Below are 22,108 nucleotides of genomic sequence, written 5' to 3' on the forward strand. Positions count from 1 at the left end.
GCAAAATTAGCCCGCAAATAAACAGAAATTTCTATTAGTTTTTCACACGTTGAAGAAGCGGGAAACTCAAGTATGACATTTACAACTGTTAGAGCTATTAATTAAATTGGTTTAAAAGCACAGTCTCTGCAACACCTCTTATTATTAAATGCGTGAACTTTCTCAAGTCATTCCAACATTCCTACCGGTTAAAATGACAAGAAAACTCAAAAAAGAGGAGATGACCTCTTCATCAGGTCTAAAAGCTTCTAGTAAAGTTGTATTGTGATATATAAATCCCAACCATGCCTCAACTTAAATCCCTATCTACTGATCGAACCAGCGTCGGACCTCACCATTCAAGTTACCATTGTTATGGATCCCAACACCATTTGGAGTGAAACGCGGAGGCAACCCAACTGCAACTTGAGGAGTATGAGAAAGGGTGTGCGGACTTACAAGTGGAGTGCTGGCTTGATTTCCTTTGCACTGTTGAATGGCGTGAATCTGCCTCAGCCCTTCTTCATGAATGTGTGATATTGTATCAAGCTCTTTCATTGATAAAGCTTCTAATCCAGCACCATATAGAGGAGCATGCCGGGACATTTCTTCCTTAACTTGAGTCTCAAGATGATGGATGTATTGCTGGCAGAAAAGGGCAGGGTATCAGCAGCAGCAGCAAGTAATTAAATTATCAGCAGTTCAGGTTCTAATGTCGAACAAATGTGTGCTATTTCCCCCATGGCAACTAAACAGAAATGACAGAATCACAATTTGTACTATAGAACAACCATATCACCACGATACTGTTGAGAACAATATTAGATTTAGCAATTTACAACAGCTCAGGCTAGGTCTATTAGTTCTTTACATCAAGGGTAAACTGACAACCTTTTGGGACTGATGCAAAATTATCCACTGGTGCATAGGAGGTCAGAATTCAGACCAAAGCCTATCAACGCAAATATAAGCTATACATGTTCTAGGTCACTAGTCACTAGTCACTCTCTAACCCACCCAAAAAAAATGTTAAGCCACAAACCTGGCATAGCCTTCCCCAGAAAACTATCACATCCTATAAAATCTGGTGTTAATCAAAACAATTGTCAAATAAGAGAAGCTTTTAAGCAAAGACCTCGCAAGCCTGTAATTTGGATTCCAACCCATCAATATATGTTTCACATCGAGCAACCTGTTCCTCTTTCTTACGCTTCTCCCCTTTCGTTTGCCCGACTGTTTGTGTTAGCCTACGAACTTCATCCTCAAGTGACTGGCGAATCTCTTCTCGAGTCACATTATCCGTGGCAAATCTTTTCAACTCTTCACCGAATCTTTTTCGTGCTGCTTCAGCACTCTTTAACCTCTCAGTTAGAGCATTCTTTTCTTTCATGACCCTCTGCAACATCAACAAATGGCAGTCAGCTCCCTAAGCTATCACGTTTGAAAACCAGGGAAAAAAATGGTAAACCAGCACAGCACAGCTTGACATTTCAGACAGAAAGTTAAATTTCTAGATGCCATTTATTTGCAATCATCAGTTTCCCATATTTTTTTAGGAAAAACAGAAAGGTCAAAGACAAAAGCATTCCAGCAACCATATAAAAGAAATTAAGAAACTATGTCTACTTCATATGAAATCAGAAACAATAATTTCAATTATCAAATGCATTATATTCACAACTCCCTAAAATGATACACTATGATATTCTTTTATTTGGCTGCTAACGGTAAAAGATAACTAGAAACTACAAAAGAGGTCCAACAGGCTAATTAAATTTCAGACCTTTAAGTCATCACGTTTTCGAGATTTCAGTTGAGATAGTTGTGTTTCTGCATCATAGAGACGGTCCTGAAGAATTTTCTTTTCAGTCACAAGCTTCTTTACTTCATCATCCCTTTCTGAGCGAACCCACTCAAGTTGACTCTGAACTTCATGCATCTGTTCTGTCACTTCTTTTCTCTCCCGAGCAAAGCGATCCATCTCAGCCCTCATTTCAGTCTGTCATTCCATTGAAACATCAGCAATAAAAATGATCGTCAGAAAAAGTGTTACCAGATGAAATTAATTACCTTAAGACAGCTATTAGAAGCCTCAGATTCACTAAGCTTTTGAGATATAACAGATTTTTCTTTAGAAATACAGGCAACTTCAGCATTACTTTCTTCACGAATACGAATAATTTCTTCTTCATTTACACATAACTGATGCCAAAGAGCAGCTCGATCAGCATTTGCAAGTTCAACAGACTCCCGCAATATACTCAGAACAGGTCTTACTATTTCCTGCTCCTGACAAATTAAGATCACCAAAATCTCCAAACCTAACTCTATTTCAGATCTATCATCTGCAGAAGTCATAGCACTATCGATAAGCCTCTTTAGCATCCTTAATCTGTAAAACTCATCTGCATACCATTTGAATAACATCGTATACAGAAATTTTACAAATTCTTTCACCAGAGGGTGCTTAGAAAGTGCCAATGTCTCTGCAAGACCAAGAAGCAATGTGAAATCGTCCTGCGGGACACTCAGTTGTTCAATGGCTCCCCCCTCTGTGACTACATCAGGCTGCTGAATATTTTCAGCAATATTTTGTGAAGTCGAATTCAATCGTAGCGCAAGGCATCTTTCCAAAACAGCAGCAACAGACTTTGAAACAAAGGCCCCACGAGCTACAGCTCTCTCAAAAGTGCTGGCAGCTTCAATTGCAAGGCAAGGAATGGATAACATCTTAATTAGAAGGTAAATATCAGAAAAATGACAGCTACCACGGAAAACATGCTCTTCCCCAGAAGTTTGTTTTGCAGGATTAGGTCCACTTCCCCCAAATATGAGAAGTTCACTGGGCAAATAATTATGATCAAAGTCATCATCACAATCAATATCTCGAAGGATTGATTCAGAAATATCTGCACAGCTATTTACAGTTCGACTTAAATAATCTAAGACGCATGTCGAGACTTCAGTGCCCAATGTCTTTAGTCTGGTTCGTACAGACTTGACCTACAGAGGAGACAGACAAGAGTTAAGGCATAAACAAGGAAAAAATAGTTTGGAGAAGAAGAGAACTCAGAACCAATTAAACAGGACAAATTTTTCTCACTGCTTCAGGCAGATGTTGACTATGCAATGCAGCTTTAAATATGAAGTCCACTGTTACTGCAAGAGGTTCATCGTTACAATCAGGTAAAAGATCCAGTGACTGAAAAAGAGCACGTTCCCATACTTCACTGCTACACTCCAACTGACTAAGTGCCTCAAAAACCTGTGAACAAGGATTTTCATACATCAGCTATGTCGATTTTAAAAAGAATATATTGAACTCAGCCCATAAAGTTTCAATGCAACTAAAGCAAAGCCGATCAGGTACGTAGTACCCCCTTTTATCTTACCGGCAGGCGTAATCCAGGTTCCGCATCAGGCTTCTTGAGCCTATCTAAAAGTGCAGAAGCAGCAAGTGGATGTTCTGAATGCTCAACCAATTTTGGAACTAAAGCAACTAGATCTGGCTGCAGATGCTTAGGAGCTTTATCCAATACAAGTGTGATCTTTCGAGCAGACTGTGGCCTTCTTCTTGGTTCTGGACAACCTTGTGGGACAGCTCCATCAAGTGCTCTCAAGGAATTTACAATCAACCCCAGAAGCTCCTCCGACTGCTGCGGCCATGTAGTCTGCAACAAAGGTCCTTGTATCCGTCAACAAACAAATTAGAAAGATGTTAATTAGTTCAGAAATTAAGCAACCATACATTGGGCTGAAGAAGGGGAACTTCAGATGAACTAGATGGGGATGTCTCTGGTGGGTACTTTGACCGTCCAAGGGCAGCTTTTGCACATTTATTAATCAGATTAATCCCAGAGCTTTGTACAGCAGGCACATTTATAGTTTCACAAGTCCCCAATTCTAATCTCTTGTTGATCAAAATCTGAGTGGATTCTGTTACTCCATTCTCTCCTTCAGATTCCAGTGGACTGATTGCTCCACTAGCAACTGGGGAAGATTTCAAACTAGCTTCTGCGAAATTGCCACTACAACTTTCCTCTGAAGGGTGGCAACACTCTACCATTATATCTAAAAGTAAATCAATAATCGCTTGCTGCAAAACTTTGACTCCCATCAACAAATTCATCAAACTAGGGGAAGAATTGTCATTCATATTCATGTGTTTCCCATCATTACCACCAGATATCTTCGTAGGAAGAAGCAATCTCTTTACTTTAGACGGGTCATCAAGATACACCCGAAGTCCGGTCAGGAAACCAGCTATTGCTCCAGCATCCATGAGAAGTTTCTCTCTCAAAGTGACCTGAGGTTGGGAGGGATTATCTCCATAAGAAAGGTGAAACCCCGCCGTGGACAGAAGATTTCTGAAAATTTCTTCTTCATCCCCACTCAAACATTCGCTATCATCAGAATCAACCAGTTCGTCAGGGTCAGTTGTTAGGGCGTCTTGATCGTCATCAGAAGCTAAAACCTGGAAAGACAATCTACCACGTTACAGTGGCACCAAGCATTGGACATACCCCAATAATAGCTGAGAAAGAGAGTGCCTACTGGCATAATATTCATTACTCAATGGGATGCGTATTTCAAGATGACATGGAACATGTTTTGGGGGGTAATAGCCAAGAATTAGCAGATATACTGACCTCCAAATCTGAAAATTCGAACCACGGGCAGCAGTCCAATATCTCACAAACAAACACAACAGTGTCACGCAGCAGAAAACCACCATCAGCTTCTAACATGTCAGATACCTTCATAAATTGAAGAACGGAATTGTTCCAAGTCTTCGTACATATGGATGACTCCTTCCAAACTGTTTTGGATGCATATTTTTGGTTCACAATAGCCATTCTGTATTTGACCCAAAAGTTTTTGTCAGGGTCACAACCTACGGATTGGTCACTCTCCAAATATATGCAAATGGTGTCGAAGGACTCATAAACTCCTGCAAACAAAACAGAAAACAAAAAACATATATGATCAATCATAAACAAGAATGCTAGTAGTATCAATAATAAATTGGTTGGTAAAACCAAGCGATCTTAAAGAGCCACCAACCAATACGAAGCTCACATCCACCAGCTTGAAAGAATTTGCTAAAAAATTTTCTTGTTTCCATTATTTCCTTGAAGGACAAGAAGTTCTCCACCTTCCATGTGAATGACCCTCTTTTCCCAACATTCTCTAACTGAGAAGGGACATGTCCTGAGTCGTTTTCTTGATCTGTGAATTCCTGCATCATAGATGTTTCTTTCAATATAAGAACCTCAGCTGAAAAGATAACAGTATCCTGGACAAGAAATCCAGAATCTTGATCAAAGAGACTAGTGAGTGTCACAAACTCGCGCCAGCCCCAGTCCTTAGCAGCCTTTGAATAGCGATTCTGAGATTCCTTTGTAACAGACTTCTCTTCTAATTTTTGGTTCACAACTGACAATCGGTGGCTCACAAAACAGCTGCAATCACTGGTAACATTCCGTGAATCTGTAACTTCAAGAAAAACTGAAAGGTAGCATGGAGGCTGTGACTGTCCTGATAACATACATACAAATGAGTATTTATAAGATTAAAAGCCTGAGGTGAGATGCAAGCTATATCGAATAAGCTAAAAACATTATTTGAGACACTTAAGGCCTGTAGCCTCCAGAATCACGATGTCAGTATCCCCACTTTATTCATATTCGATGCAATCTTAGAAATAGGCGCTGGCCATAAATTGCAAAAATACATTACCGTGCCCATAAAGCACCACAAATTTACTCATACAAGCAATCCATTCACTTCTCAAAAGTATTCACTTATATAGCATAACAGCGGAGTTTCAGTATAAGAATACAATCTTTTCAGCTTAATAGTGCAACTCATGATGAATTTAAAAACAATAAATGCCTCTCTCTTCTGAACTGGATTGAAAGTTGTAAATTTTAGCATCTGGATATTGCTTGCTCTGTTTCAGCTTCTAAAATTCCGTAAAGAGTTAGCATTGCATTATCCAACCAGCCCAAAGTTTACCACATATTATCAGTATTATCAGCTCAATTAATAGCATGCCAGCGTATTAAAATAACAATGGCAACAGCAAATAGAGACTACCATTACCTATGTCTCATCTATTGTTTTTTATAAATATATATATCGAAATGTTCAATTGATTGATAAGGTATCATTCCGATCCATCTGTAGAAACTATAGGTAGAGCTGATTTAATCAAAATACGTATTACAACAACTGTAAAAGAAAAACAATCGCCAAGGCAGGAACCTCAAGCACCGTCTCATATCACCCTAACCTTCAACGCTTACTGAAAAAACAAGCATCATCATACACAACTGACATTCTACTCTAATATAGTTACATGAAATACCTCTGGGGTATACAATCAGCCGACAGTCCCTATTCCCAATCTGAAACCTCCTACTTTTAATACAAAGACCAGTAATCTTCCTCTTTTTTAAAAGGTCCTTCAATCTGGTAAAATTCTCAATCCTCCATGTAAATTTTCCTACAAACCCATCTGATTTCCTAGTATTAGCGCCATTTTTCCCACCAATCAATGTCCCACTCTTAGAGAAACTACTTAATTCCTTAATAACGTGAAATGAGGTACTAAAGACTGCTGTGTCTTCCACCAAGAACCCTGATTCCGGCCCCAAGAAATCTTCCATCCTCGTATAATCATTCCACCCCAAACTCGTGTTATCCCCACTCTTATTATCGGCTGCAAACCGACCGTAACTATCCCGATGAACATGGTTGGTTCCACCACCCACTTTCTGATTCAACACTGACATCCTAAACAAACACCAGCAACTCCTATCTGAAACCATCGAGTTCTTCTCTGTATCCTTGCTTTCCAAACACATAGACAAATACTCCACCCCATTTACCACACTCTGATAAACACTGATTCGCAGATTACACTCCCCTGCAGGAAAAACAGGGCTCATTATTTTTTGTGTCTTGATCATATCCTTGAATAGACTAAAATTATGCACTTTCCATGTAAACTTTCCGCTCAAAACATCCCCAATCATCGCTCCCCCGCCCGTATTGGAGAAATTAGTTGCCTGCAAATCATAATTATCTCGTGAGAATGAAAAGGACTCGTGAAGTATCAATATATCAGCGATGATGAGTATGGAATCGTTGGCCGAATGCAAGAATCCAAACTTGGGATCTAAGAGATGATTGAGAGAAGCAAAATCGCACCACCCGTGAGATTTCTTCTTCGAAGAAAACCTGTGCCAGCTGTCACGGTGCATGGATTTTGATGAGTCCGATAAATTGTCAATGGAAAGACGATAGCTCGCAAAACAATCCCACTTAGAAGAAGTGGTATTCCGAGGGTCCATTATTTGCAAATAGATGGATAGGTATCCAGGCAGCGCCTGCGAGTCGCCCTTCGGGTAAATGAGCAAACGGCAATCAAAACCCCCAACTTCAAAATACTTACTCCAGAGTGCACGGGATTTGAGTTTCTGGAAATTGACGATTGTCCACTTGCAGAGGGCGGAATAGTTCCCCCGCCGCTCCACCATCACCGATTCGGCGGCGGCGGTGGTGTTTAAGGCAACGGATGAGGCATCTCGCGAAGGATGCTCCACCGACATGGAGGCTTCTCCAACGCATGATTGGAAGATGACGGCGAAATCGCCGGTGTGGCCACGGAGGCGGAAGCTTCGGACGATGAGACGGCTACGTCGTTTTGGAGGTGGTAATGGTGTTTCATGGCTGTCCGATGGATTGATCCAATGTAGTGTACGGAAACCTCTTACATAGTTGAATTAATTTATTTAGTTAATAACTTAAGTAATACATGTTTTATCTTAAATTATTTTAAATGTATATATATTTATTTTATTATTTAATTTAAAATATTTTCATCATTTTTAGTTTTCTCAAAAATATTCGATATCGAACCGAGATCGAAGACGATTAAAATGTTAAAATTTTAAATTATAATTTTATTTTAAGTCAAAGAAAATAATATTTTAAAGGATTTATAAATTTTAGTATTTTTAGGATTAAATTTAATTTATCGATTGAAATAGAAAGCTAAATATTTTTAATTAGCAAAATTCGAAAATAAGATATTTAAATACGTCCACTTGAAATAAAATATTTTAATAATTAACTTAATTAATTAAATTAGGTAGCATTTATTTATAGATAGAATTTAAATATTGCAGGACTCTTGATTTAAAATTAGAAAGCTTAATTAGTAATTTAAAATTTGAGGGCTTGATTAGTAATTTTAAGAGTAGTCCTACCCAAATTCCCCATGAAAATCACGCACACACACTACACACACAAAACACACACTACACACACACTAGTTGGCCGTGACTTCCAAGCTTAGGAATTGGAATTTTTTCAATTTTTTTTCCATCAACAAGCTAAAGCCAACCACCACACTACAATCCTTGTTTAATTTAGTCACTTTCAAGTCATTAAACGCAGCCAAGGGCGGAGCCACCCTTGGTCTAGGGTGGGATCCAGCCCCACCTATTTTTTTTAAAAAAAATTAGTATTTTAATATTTTAAATTTTTTCAGCTCATGTTAAAAATAGAACAAATTTTTATCAGTTTTATTTTTTATTTTTAAGTCTTATGTTTAAAAATTAAAAAAAAAAAAAAGACGATTACCACAAATCCTAATTCAATACTGTGATTGATTGGTTTATTGTGATCTTATGTTATGAAATTATGTAATTTTGAGATAAAAATTCAACGACTCAAAAATTATATTGAATATTTAGTTGTGATTATTCGAATTGCAATAATATTATCTTATTATGTATAAGAATTTTGGAGTTTGAATTTTTACCCTAAAAATCTATTGTTGCAGATTTTTGGAATAATAATCAATTGGTTGAAATGTTTGATGATTATTGATATGAAATTATTATTTGTCTTGTTTTGTGATTTTTTTATTTATAATAACCGAAAATTGTATAAGTATAAAATTTGAAAAATAATCATTTGTTGTAAAATTTTGGGAATATTGAATTTTTCTAGTTAAGTAACTCATGAGAACGAAAAAAATAAAAAATGTCTAATGTCAAGTTATTTTTAAACCAAAAGAGCATATATTAACAAATAACGAGCAAACATCAATTACAGTCTATGAGTAAAAAAATATCGGTTTCAACCAAAATGATATATAGATCAAAATGAATTAATTTGAAAATTTGGTTCGGTGTTGAGGTGCAATAATTGTCATTACTAGGTAGAGCGATCGAATTATGACGTTTGGGCTGCTATGCGATTTAAAATATTTGAGTTGCATCATTACCACCAACTATAACTTTGGTAAAGCAGCAAACGTTTGATCCTACATTCGGTTTATTCAGAAGTTCGGTTTAAATTTTTTAGAATATAAGTTAGTTCGGTTCGATTTCAGTTTTTAATATAAAATTTTGTTTAACCTAAAATAATTTTTAATAAATAAAATTTAAATTTAAAATAATCCAATTTTTATATTGTATTTTTTTATTTAAAACTTGATTATTTTTAAAAAAAATTAAAATTTCGGTTAATTATGTTACTGATCGAAATAATCGATTTTTTCGATTTTGTTTATTAGGTTTTCGTAGTAAAGTTCGGTCGGTTTTGTTTGTCGAAAAAAATTTTGGTTAATTCTATTTTAGAAAATTCGGTTTGATTTTAACTGAACCTATTACTTTCTAACAAAAGACGATCCCAGCCCCAGGTACCTATGAATCCTGGCTTCGCCCTTGAACGCAGCAATCCGTCTCCGTTCGACCTCCGTTTCTCACGCGTTCGTTTGTTGATATTTCGTGTGTCTTAACGCAAATGCATGTCTAAACATTTCTTTTATGCATCGATCGTGTTATATGATATATTTTGATATAACATACGCATGAAAATACATTTGTTTGATTATAAATATGCTAGAACTTGATTAAAACTCGTTCCGATACATATTATGCATGAACTTCTTCTTTTTCTCGAGTTTTCAATCGCCGTCTTCGCTGGACCGATCTTGTGGCTTGCTGCTATGTATGGTCATGTTAAGAGATGTGTTTAGATGTAATTAAATGGTCCATGAAGGGGCAAAGGGCTGCTGGTACAGCAGAAGGTGAGATAAGCACATGGTCGCGCCAAGGAAGGGGATCGTGTGCGGCAATGGGGTCGTGGTTTGTAGGCTGCACAAAGGTGCAAGGCTAGAGTCTAGGCGGGGTCTTAGGGTCCCGAGGTAGGTCTAGTAATGGTTGGTTGGGTCCGGTTGGGTGGAAATAGTTGCTGGAGCAGTAAGTTATAAGCTTGCGCGCATCGGGTGTTGTTCGCGATTTAGGGTTACGGTTTTGGGTTGTTTAAGGAGCTATGGTGCGTTATGGGATGGAACGGGCTGGACCAGAGGCTTATGAGTATCTAAGGGTCGAGTCTAGGGATTGGTTCGAGTTAGAATCGATAGGAAGTTGTACGAAACACATAAGTGTCATAACGTCACTTTTTGGGCAGCTTGTATCTATTTGGTTTGTTGTGCATGGTACGGGGTTCGGGCATGGTTCGGGCTTGGTCTAGGGCCTTGGGCAGTAGGTTATGATGTATTTTATTTATGGTTCGAGTCCCGGGTCGAGTGGTACGTCCTAATTGGTTCTATTTTGTAAGGTCTAAAATTAAGACGACATAATCCAACTGTATGCAAATCTAGGGAAAACGAATAATAGCTAATTAATTGATTTTAATTGCTAAATTAATTATGTGTGATATGTTTATATGAATTTATAGTAGTTTTCTGCTTGAATGCATGTATTTTTAAAGGTTATTCGAGTTGCGATCGAGGAACGTAGATCGAGGGCTGAAAAATGAAAAAATATTTTGTTAAATAATTGTTTTTAATTATTTAAAATAAGGTTGATGCTTTTTATTATTTTTGAAAATAAGGAGTTTTAATGTGATTTTATACGTCGGGACGTAAATTTTATCGGTATTTGATTTTCATCAAAAATACGAACATTTTGACAACCCGTCTAATAATTTCACGAACTTTCCTAAACGAAATAATTTTTAAAAGCACTAATGGTCTTATTGGGCCTAACTAACCATGTTAATGGGCCTAAGCTATTATTATGTTGATTAAATTATTAAAGTACAAATACACCCCATAATTCACATAACACACGCCCCTCACCTCTATCAATACAAGACTCATTCTCTCCTCAATCACACGGCACACACAAAGTTTTGCAAGGAGAAAATCTTCGGCTATTGATAGGAAATTTACCCAAGGTCTTTTCGTCACCGTTTATTCGCATCGTCAACGGAATTCGTGCGTTAAATACGCGAAGGCACGCTATATTCTTTCCTTTAATCAGTATCACTGAAACGTCCAACAATATTTTAAAATCAAAGGAAATAATTTAAATCACAAAGTCGTCAATCGTTTGTAAACCCTAACTTAGCAAAATTGCTAAAACTAACATCCTCTCAAAATCCACTCAAAATCATAATAAAAGTCGTAAAAATATCTTGAACATAATCCTAAACATCATAATTCATAATCATAAGTATAGTGCGGAAAACTAGCGCTGGTCCACGGGTTATGTGCATCTTCAGTCCAATCAGATCAACCATCAAGACCTCCATTATCATTATCATCAAACTCACATGCATCAATCACATGTAGTGAGTCTAAAGACTCAGCAAACCATATTTTTGATAACAAGTAATACATATACAGATCACATGCAACAGTGAAAATACTTGTACGTAAAATAACATTTTCATAATGATGCATAAACATAAATATAACCATTTTCATATCACATATTCACATGTTCATCATATTCATATACATATCCCATTTTCCTTTCGTTAAATTCAGATCGTTAATTGTGACTTTCGTATTCGTATTGGGGCGATGGACCCATATACATGTAACCACAGTACTGGGCGGCGGGGACATTAGCGACACTCTCACCCGTCAACTGATCCCTAGCTTTACGTATTAACATATCATCGTATCATCGTATTAGTCACAATTACTCCACTTCCTTCATCATTTCGTATTTGCATCACTTATAAAAATTAAACATGCATATAACGTTTTTCTTTTAAAGCAAGCAGAAAACATGTCTTTTAACGTTATCGTTCATCATAAAAGTCCATAAACATGCAAAATAATCTTATTAACATATAAAACAGCATTCAGGACACTGCCATGACGTTTACTAATTTTCGGGTGTAAAATTATCGTTTTACCCCTAGACGTAAAATTTCTCGAATTTGACTTTTTCTTAATTTCATCGACTTTAGAACATCCCACATAATTATTTAAGCTTAAATTAAATTTATCATAATTTTATTTAGCTTAAATTCTAGGCTTTTTAATTATTCATAAATTATTAATTCTTAATGCGTTTTAATTCCAAATTAAACCAAACTTTAATATAAAATTCTCGATTTAAAAACTTAGACTTTTTATATTTAATTAGCCCTTGTGAACCATGACTCGACCCCCGTTGAGCCATGTTTCAAATTTTTAAACCAAGGAAAACCTAGTTTCTCGAACCAAGACCTACCCTCGAGCCATCTTCATTTTTCACTGAGCCATCTTCGAACCAGCCCTCCCCTGGACCCTCGTGAACCCTTAGCACCCCTAGGAGTCGACCCTAGCCTTAACCGAAGCTTCCCACATCAGTAGCAAGCCACGACCAAGACTCCTTAATGGACTAGGACTCTTCGATTGAGTTGCTAGGACCCTAACCACTGGACCAGCCCCTGACCCAGCCCCGTGTGCACCCTCTAACGACCCTAAGGACCTAACCTAGCCCAGCTCAAAGCCTTCTGGCCGAGCCCTTTTCACTGCGCACTACACACTCGCGCGCCTTTCTCTCGGGCGGTTCTCGGGTGGAGTCCTAGCTTGTTAGGACTCCTTCCCAACCACTTGTCTCGAGTCCTAGCGTGGCTAGGACTCCTTCCCTGACTCAGACCATGACCCAGTCATGACCCAAGCCAATCCATGCAAAGCCTATCCCTTAAACTAAGCCCTTGATCACCAACCGAGAGATTGGTTCCAACTTTTTGTTCTATTCTCGTGTGCAGTTTTTGTGCTTTCTAGAACCCTTTAAAACGTGTAAAAACAACACAAGTTCAACCCCTAATCATGGTAACCCAATTAAGAACATACAAATCATGTTTTGGAACATAAAATCATTAGTTTATCATATGCATATGCATATTTACGAAAATAATAAGAAGTGTAACTTTTTTTCATAAAAAAACATAATTAAATACATATTATGGTGTGATGATGTATAAAAGAAAGAATATGGCGTGCCTTTCCGTAATTAACGCACGGATAAGTGTTGACGAATCGAAGAACGATGACGAAAAGCCTTGGGCGAATTTCCTTGACAAAAAGTTGATGCTTTTCTCTTGTTTTTTTTAAATGTGTGCCGTGTGATGCTTGAGAGAAAAAAGTCCTTGTGCGTGAGAGAGGTGGGAGGCGTGAGTTTTAGGTTTAGTTATGAGGTGGGTTTGCACTTTAAATAATACTTAGAACACTAACAATAGCTTAGGCACATTATCAAGGTTAATTGGGTCCAATAATCCCATTAGTGATAAATAACATTATTTTGTTTAATAAAGTCTGTGAAATTATTAGACAGGTTGTCAAAAACGTTCGTATTTTTGATGAAAATCCAATACCGATAAAAATTACGTCCCAGTATATAAAATCACCTCAAAACTCCTTATTCTCAAAAATAAGAAAAAGCATCATCCTTATTTTAAATAATTAAAAACAATTATTTAATAAAAACATTTTCCATTTTCAGCCTTCGGTCTCCGTTCCTCGATCTCAACTCGAATAACCTTTAAAATATATTTTAATGCATTCCAGTAGAAATCTACTAAAACATCATATAAACATATCACATAATCAATTTAGCATTAAAATCAATTAATTAACTATTTTTCATATTCCCTAGATTTGCATGCAATTGGATTACGTCGTCTTAATTTTGGACCTTACAATTTCTCCCCCTCTTAAATAAAATTTCGTCCTCAAAATTAGAACTTACCTGAATAGCTCTGGGTAGCGACTCCTCAAGTCTCTCTCGGTTTCCCAAGTAGCTTCTTTTTTTGAGTGATTTAGCCACTTGATATTTTGACCATTGGAACGACTTTGTTTCGAAGTCTTCTTTCTTGCATTCCCAAGATTTGGACGGGTCTTTCTTCATAAGTCATATTTGGAGTCAATTGCAGAGGTTCATGATTTATTACATGTGATGGGTTCGACATGTATTTTCGCAGCATCGAGATATGAAACACATTGTCTACTTCCGAAAGTATCGGTGGCAATGCCACTCTATAGGCTAGTGTTCCAATCCTCTCCAAAATCTCAAATGACCTTATGAATCTTGGACGAAGTTTGCCTTTCTTGTCAAATCGCATAACGCTCTTCATAGGTGCTATTTTCACAAATACGTGGTCTCCCACTGCAAACTCTAGCTCTCTGTGTCGCTTGTCGGCATAACTTTTCTGTCGGCTTTTTGCAGTCTTCATTCTATCTCGAATTTTGACTACTAGCTCGGCGGTCTCTTCTATCAAGTTGGGACCAATCTCTCTTCTTTCGCGAACCTCGTCTCAATGAATAGGAGATCTACGTTTCCTTCGATAAAGTGCCTCAAAAAGAGCCATCCCAATAGATGATTGATAGCTATTATTGTAGATGAACTCCACTAGAGGTAATTTTGGTTCCCAACTTCCTTGGAAATCGATAACACAAGCTTGCAGTAGATCCTCTAAAATTAGAATAACCCTCTCTGACTGATCATCGGTTTGAGGATGGAATGTTGTACTGAATAATAATTTGGTCCCCATCGCTTAATGCAGACTCTTTCAGAAAGACGATGTAAATCTCGGATCTCTGTTAGAAATAACATATACATGAATCTCATGCAGGCGAACTATCTCTCGAATGTATAACTCTGCACACTGTGTGGTGTGCTGTCGTTGTGCCACCGAACTTAAATTCATACTCTTTAAATAAAATTAGTGTAATGGTGAGCAGGGTCGAATTCACAGGGAACGTGGGATAATTTCTTTCGATAATAAAAACAAATAAAAGGGGGGATTTTTGGATATGAATTTAATAAAATACTAAACTAAATTTATCCAAGAAAGAAAAATAATAAATTAAAATGATAATTAATCAACTAGAATAAAATGAAGAATTTAATATGAGAAAGATCTGATTTAAGGAAGTTCTAATATTTAATTATATCACTGTTCATCGGCAAGCAAATAATTTATTCAAGTTGTTCCAAGCAATTAATCTTACAATTATAGGGATATCCGCTAAAATTCTTGTGTTTTCCTAAATTAATTGACCAAACCTAGCATCCCTTCAAAACTTATCAATAACCAACTGGGCACGATAGCGTTTCATATTAATTAACGATAGATTTTAGATCTGTGAAAACAGTTAATCCATAAATCTAACAATCGAGATAGCTACACAGTTTTGTTGATTTATTTAGATTAAATATATTATGATAGCACAACACATCTAATCTATGCTACTCGTTTACCAATCATTCATGAAAATTACGGATCACTGAATTGATGGTTAGCGGTAGAAAATCATATATCAAATTAAATTGTCAGATTAATCGATATATAATATTCATATAATTAAATCATAAATCGAAAAATACTTGAAATAACAAGAATATTAAATCTAAGAACGAATACCTCACAGTGATAAATTAAACAGTAAAAATAACCCTTAAACCAGACTAGAAAATTAGCCAAGCATGACTCGATTTACAATCTCCATAAAAATAAAAAAGAAAAGAAAAGTACTAGAATTGTTGGAGAAGAGGTTTTGAGAATTCTTTTCTTGTTCAACCTTACTGTTCTCGTGAATAGTGATTGGAGAGAAACAAAATCCTTGCTGCCGCCTATTGTTTATTCCCTTGATTGGTGGGAAGAAATTGTGTGTCATAATTGGAGAATATTGGGAGATTTTTATCTTGATTCTGCCGCCTCTTTCCTCCACGTGAGATTGTGGCTTTCTTTTCATTTTCTGAAGATTTTGTTTGTTACACAAAATCTTATCTTGCCATTTAGGCAGCCGAAAAGTAGTCGTAAGGCGTAATCACGCCTTATGCAAAAACCACTTCTGAATTTTCATGTTCAAGTCTTCTACTAAGATCATATCGGTAACTTTAATTATGATATAAAATCACTCTTTTTAGCCCAGATTAATCGCATGAACAGAAAACTTCTTCCTACAATAAAATCACACAAAATTGTGTCATTAAGCACGTTGAAAGTGGTAACAATAAGAGATATGACAACAAAAATGCAACTATTTGAGCCTATCAAATCTCCCACACCTAAACCATGCTTGTCCCCAAGCATAAAATAATTTGATTCATTATTTCAACTCATTATCCTCTTTCTGCTTCATTTACTTATCCGTAAAATATATATTTTCATGCATCAAAGCAATTTAATTGTTAAGCACCTAACTTACCTAGCATCATGAACAATTGCTTCCATCCGAATGTGTAGAAATAAAAATGCATAGGATCCAAACACTCCTCAGAGGATTCACTCATTTCACTCGTAAGTGTCTAGGTATGTATCAAGGAGCTCTCGTGTCAAAACACTGAAATTTTTTACCATAAGCTTGTAAATATATCACATCCTTCACCAAATGAATGGATTGAAATGCACAAACAAGCGCTATAAATGGGTTGTAATGTGGCTAGAGTTCAGGTAGGAACGAAAGTACAACGATTTATGGAACTGAAGAACACATACACACTTTCCACCGAAACAATTGCATCCATCTAACAATAACATTTTCAATCTCATTATAACATTCAAGAGCATTTTTTTCTTCTTCTTCTTCGTTGCTCTTATTTTCCTTCTCAATCCCTTTTTTTTCATATATATTTTTTTTTAATTTTTTTTCTTTTGCATACGAAGTTTTTTGAGACAACGATTTCGAGCATGAATAACTCGATCTTAATAATTTGCACTTTCTTGGCTCAAAGCGATGCTAAATGTGAAAAGTTTGTATGATTCTCCAATTCAAGGTTCAAATAGAGGAATAACCAACAAAAAAGATTTATCATGGCTTGTAATGTGGTTATTTTCCAACGAATAGTCTCATGCTCGAACTTGGCTCACTAGGGGTAAATGAATCCGGGTAGGCTCAAAAGAACGGCACTGATGATGCGAAAGAATATGGTTTGAACCTAATATCCTTTACTTTGTTTATGCCTCTAATCCATCACAAGGTGTCAACAAAGACATGTATAACAATGCAAGTTCTAGAAAAATCAACAATGCATGACCAACACACAATCAAATAAAATGGAGCATAATATAATATTTGCTCATAGGCTCAAAGCTCACCAAAGAAAACGGTATGTGTGCTAGACCTCATACACTTTTCATTTCAACACATCATCAAGAGCAACTACCCATAAATGTAGCAGTAAGAATGCAAAATCAGTTGCACACAAAGAAAACATCAGTTTTTTCATAGACTCGCATCAGAAGCATTCAAGATTCAAATGAGAGAGATAACGAATAAACATTAAATGCTTTATGGATCAAACAACTTCACTCTGTCGTACTCTCCTTTCCTCTTTTTTTTCAAAATTTTTTTTTCTAATAAATATGCAAAAAAATAGAAAAAATAGAAATTGAAACTAGAAATAAAGCTATATACCCCCTCTCACACCTATATGTGGCAATGTCCTCAATGACACAAAAATTAAATGCACAACGTAGACAGTGAAAACGCAAGGTAAGTTAGAGAACTCCCTGAAAATTGTTGGGCGTCATAGAGCAACGGTTTCTATTGCTGTGGCAGGGGAAATGGTGGATCGATGATGGAAGCTGCTGAGAGAAGATGTGAAAGGGGTGAGAACAAATAGGGTTATATAAAAGAAACGTAAATTATGTTTTTTTTCAGAAGATGTTTTCGGACAAGGCGTGATCACGCCTTGTCGAAAGACTACTACTGTGATGGGGCTACAGAGGAAGTATACGAATAAGGCTTGATCACGCTTAATAAAAGACTTCATATGCATGTAGGCACTGTTTTTTTTTTTTTTTTTTTTGCGCAGAAGTGGTATTCCTTTAAGGCGTGATCACGCCTTGTTAGTAGACATCTTCTGCACAAAGATAACCAAAATTGTACTTTTTTAAAAAAAAATTAAAAATAAAAAAAGGAAAAAAAATCAAAATAATAAAAACCAAAAAGAATTTGGGTTGCCTCCCAAAAGCGCATCTTTTTTACATCGTTATGCTCAACTTTCATTCTTTCTTGTTGCTCATGGTGATTCATAGATGGTCACTAGGTCCACTTTATTCCACTTGAGTATTTTCATAGCAAATTTCAGCATGTGCATGTTTTTTTTGAATTTCTTGGAAATCTCTATCCCATGAATATTTCCTCCTTTTTTCATGAGTACATGCTTGGGTCGATCTGGAAGGAGTCTTCGCTCAATTTTAGATATCTGCGAATCAGAGAGAGAAAATCTAATATTAGAATTTTCAACATGTCTTTCAATAATCTCATCTAAATCATTCTTATCCACAAATTTTGAATTTTCTTGTGACAAGTGATTATTGATATCAATAGTATTAATAGTGCTTTCACTAAGAGGATATTTCATGGCATCATAAATATTAAATTTAGCAATCTCACCATCAAATTCCATAGTAAGGGTATCAGTAATAACATTTATGACAGACTTTGAAGTTTTCAAAAATCGTCTTCCTAGCAAAATTTGACTATTCAAATCATCATTTTCCATGTCAAGCACATAAAAGTCAGCAGGAAAAACCAAATTTTCAACTTTCACAAGAACATCTTCAATTATACCTCTAGGATAAACAGTGGACCTATCAGCCAACTGGATCACAATGTCGGTTGCAGTAAGAGGTCCAAGTTCCAAATATTTATAAACAGAATCAGACATGACATTGATAGAAGCACCCAAATCCAACATAGCCTTTTCAAGTCTAGTATCGCCAATAGTACAAGGGATAGAGAATATACCTGGATCACTGCATTTGATAGGAATAGTTTTTTGAATAACAACAGAAACGTGTTCTCCTACCTTTTCTCTATCATAGCCCTTCAACTTATTTCTCTTTTGTGAAGTACACAATTCTTTTAAAAATTTAGCACAACGACGTACTGGTTTAATAGCATCTAATGAAGGAATATTTACCTCGCCTCTACGTAAAATGTCATTCAACTCCTTAATACTTTCACATTTTCTATTCAATGCAAGAGGGAATGGGGGAATAGTTTATACTCAAGTAGATGAGAAAAATTACCTTTAGGAGCATCATCTTGATTGATTATTTTATCCTCAACTTTTATCTCATTTTATTCCTTTAGCTTGGCTGATGCTTATACCCCAATTTCTTGAACCTCTAATTCTTTACAATTTCTCAAAGTAATTGCACTCACATTCTCCATTGGATTCACCACTGTATGAGAAGGTAGATTACCTAAATTTTGTGCTTCCAACTTGTGAATTGCGGTCGCCATCTGTCCCACTTGAGTGCTCAAAATCTGAATGCTAGACCTCGTTTCCTATTGAAATTTTTGAGTGTTCTCGGCTAAGGCTTTCACAATTTCATCCAGGGACATACCTGAGTTAGAGGCTTGTGCAGATGATGGATGTTTGTGAAAAATTTGTTGTGGATATCCTTGTTGATCTCCTTGATTCCTATAGCTGAAATTTGGGTAATCTTTCCATCCTGGATTGTAGCTATTAGAATACGGATCATACCGGTGCTGAGGCTGTCCAAGAAATCCGCCGATTGCATTAACCTGCTGTGTTGGATCTTCCTGTAATGTAGGGCACGTGTCCGTCGAATGTCCAACCATCGCACATATGCTACAAGTTTTGACCTGTTGTACCTGCCCTACAACCAACTTTTCCAAAAGAGATGTCAAAGAATCTAACTTTTGATCAATATGATTAGCGCTTACCTCACTAACTTGTCGTGGGGGGTTATCTTGCCTAGTCCCAAATTGTTGTGCATTGACAGCCATGTTGGAGATTAGAGCTCGTGCCTCTTGAGGTGTTTTGTTTACCAATGCACCTCCACTAGCAGCATCAATCATGTTCCTATCAAAAAGTAAGAGACCCTCGTAGAAATATTGGACTATCAGCTATTTTGGAATCTGATGTTGAGGGCAACTGGCACATAACTGCTTAAATCTCTCCCAATATTCATATAATGTCTCTCCTTGTAACTGTCTAATCCCACAAATGTCGTTCCTGATGGTTGCTGCTCGCGAAGCTGGGAAGAACTTCTCCAAAAATTGTTGTTTCATATTGTCCCAAGTCGTTATCGTCCCAAAGGGCAAGTAATAGAGCCAATCCTTAGCTTTGTCTGCTAAAGAGAATGGAAAAACTTGCAATGAGATTTGCTCCTCCGTAATCCCTTGTGGTTTCATGGCTGTGCACACAATATGAAACTCTTTCAGATGTTTGTGAGGATCTTCACTTGCAAGACCACGGAAAGTAGGCAATAAATGAATCAAACCCGATTTTAATTCAAAAGTAACTTCAGTAGTAGGGAATTGAATCCATAATGGCTGCTGAATAACATTAGGATTAGCTAACTCCCCGAGGGTTCTTTGAATTGGTTCTGCCATTACTTCTTCGTCTCTCGCTTCTTTCTATGTTGAGATCAAGATCGGATTTTCTTTCCGTGTCTGTTGACTCCAAGGCTATGTTTAAACCAGGATATGATGATGATAATGGTTGTTTGCCCCGTAGCCTTGCTTCTTTTCTCAATCTTCACTACAACAAAAATGGCTTTCCGTAGCGCGCATATGGGCTTTCCACAGCGCGCATTGCACGCTGCAAAGTTGCAGCCTGTTGAAAGTTCAAGATTATCCACGCTGTTAATACTATTATTCAGCGTGCATATGTAAGGCATTAATACAACTATCCGCAGCGTGCAATGTACGCCATTAATATTCATAGAACATCTAAAGATTAGCGACGGTTTTTGATAAAACCGTCTCTAATCGGCGACGGTTCATAACCGAAGACGCCGTCGCTAATTTAGCGACGATCTTTAAATTTAGCGATGGTTAAACAACCGTCACTACATTTCGCGAAGGTTCAAAAACCATCGCTATATTTTTAGTAAAAATAAAAAAATTTACTTTTATAATTTATTTTTAAAAAAACTATAATACAACTATGATAACTAACACTTAAAAAATTAACCAAAAATTGAAAAAAAAAACATACCTAAATCGAAACTAAAATCGTATAAGAGAAAAAAATTTAAGTGTTGTAAAGTGGTGTGGAGGAAAATGGAACGAAATCGGATATTTATAGATAATTTACGACTATTAACGACGGTTGTCCATTAAACCGTCGCTATTGGCGACGATTAAAATTGAACTGTTGCACATAGCGACGGTATTTTATAAAAATGTCGCTGATTTACGGCTATTAGCGACGGTTTAAGAGAACCGTCGCTAAACGCGACGATGTGTTTATTAAACCGTCGCCGATCTTAAATCAGTAAACCATCGCTAATTATAGCTACCGTTTTCTAAACCGTCGCAACCTTTAAATTAGCGACTGATTTCACCAAAACCGTCGGTAATTTAAAAATTCGAACCCATTATCCGTAGCGTGCTAATAATATGTATGCCGTGAATAATACTATTGATGGCGTGCGATTAATGTACACCGTTAATGTCTAAACACGATTTTTTTTAAAAAATGATTTACTTTTAACAGCGCACATAAACATGCACGCTGTTAATAATACTATTAACGGCGTGCCTTTATTGTACGCTGCGAAAATTGCATAGGTTATTAACAGCTCACATATAACTACACGCTGTCGTTTATATAATTTATTAATAGCACACATAAATTTATCCTGCGGATATTACTATCCGCATCGTGCTTTTAAAGCACGCCGTTAATAGTATCAAGTGCAACACTATTAACAGCGCACATATGAGTGCACGCCGTGAAAAGTAGTATTCGCAGCGTGCTTTTAATGCACGTTGTTGATGACGTACTGCGGAAAATCATTTTTCTTGTAGTGATTTTAGATGTCTTCTCGA

General features: G+C 36.6%; 2 protein-coding genes and 1 non-coding gene across 3 annotated transcripts; 1 reads left to right on the forward strand and 2 right to left on the reverse strand.

The window, feature by feature from the left end:
* Window positions 1-7,733, reverse strand: LOC142543108 (uncharacterized). Its single transcript, XM_075650134.1, is given in 11 exon segments — window positions 1-624; window positions 1,115-1,375; window positions 1,763-1,978; window positions 2,050-2,982; window positions 3,083-3,244; window positions 3,372-3,650; window positions 3,728-4,453; window positions 4,629-4,930; window positions 5,044-5,517; window positions 6,350-7,598; window positions 7,601-7,733. Coding segments are annotated over 11 exon segments (5,034 nt in total). The 5' UTR covers window positions 7,715-7,733; the 3' UTR covers window positions 1-306.
* A 10,581-nt stretch (window positions 7,734-18,314) lies between these two features.
* On the reverse strand, window positions 18,315-20,128 carry LOC142541844 (uncharacterized). Its single transcript, XM_075648298.1, has 4 exons — window positions 19,651-20,128; window positions 19,412-19,485; window positions 18,692-19,139; window positions 18,315-18,595 (listed from the first exon to the last, which is right to left on the reverse strand). Exons 1-4 carry the CDS (start codon window positions 20,126-20,128, stop codon window positions 18,315-18,317), a joined length of 1,281 nt encoding a protein of 426 aa, XP_075504413.1.
* A 58-nt stretch (window positions 20,129-20,186) lies between these two features.
* On the forward strand, window positions 20,187-20,293 carry LOC142544023 (small nucleolar RNA R71). The gene has a single exon (XR_012819991.1). It is a non-coding gene; the product is annotated as a small nucleolar RNA R71 (small nucleolar RNA).
* Window positions 20,294-22,108: the final 1,815 nt, after the last annotated feature.

This window comes from Primulina tabacum, chromosome 4 (assembly GCF_025594145.1).
Source record: "Primulina tabacum isolate GXHZ01 chromosome 4, ASM2559414v2, whole genome shotgun sequence".
NCBI lineage: Eukaryota > Viridiplantae > Streptophyta > Magnoliopsida > Lamiales > Gesneriaceae > Primulina > Primulina tabacum.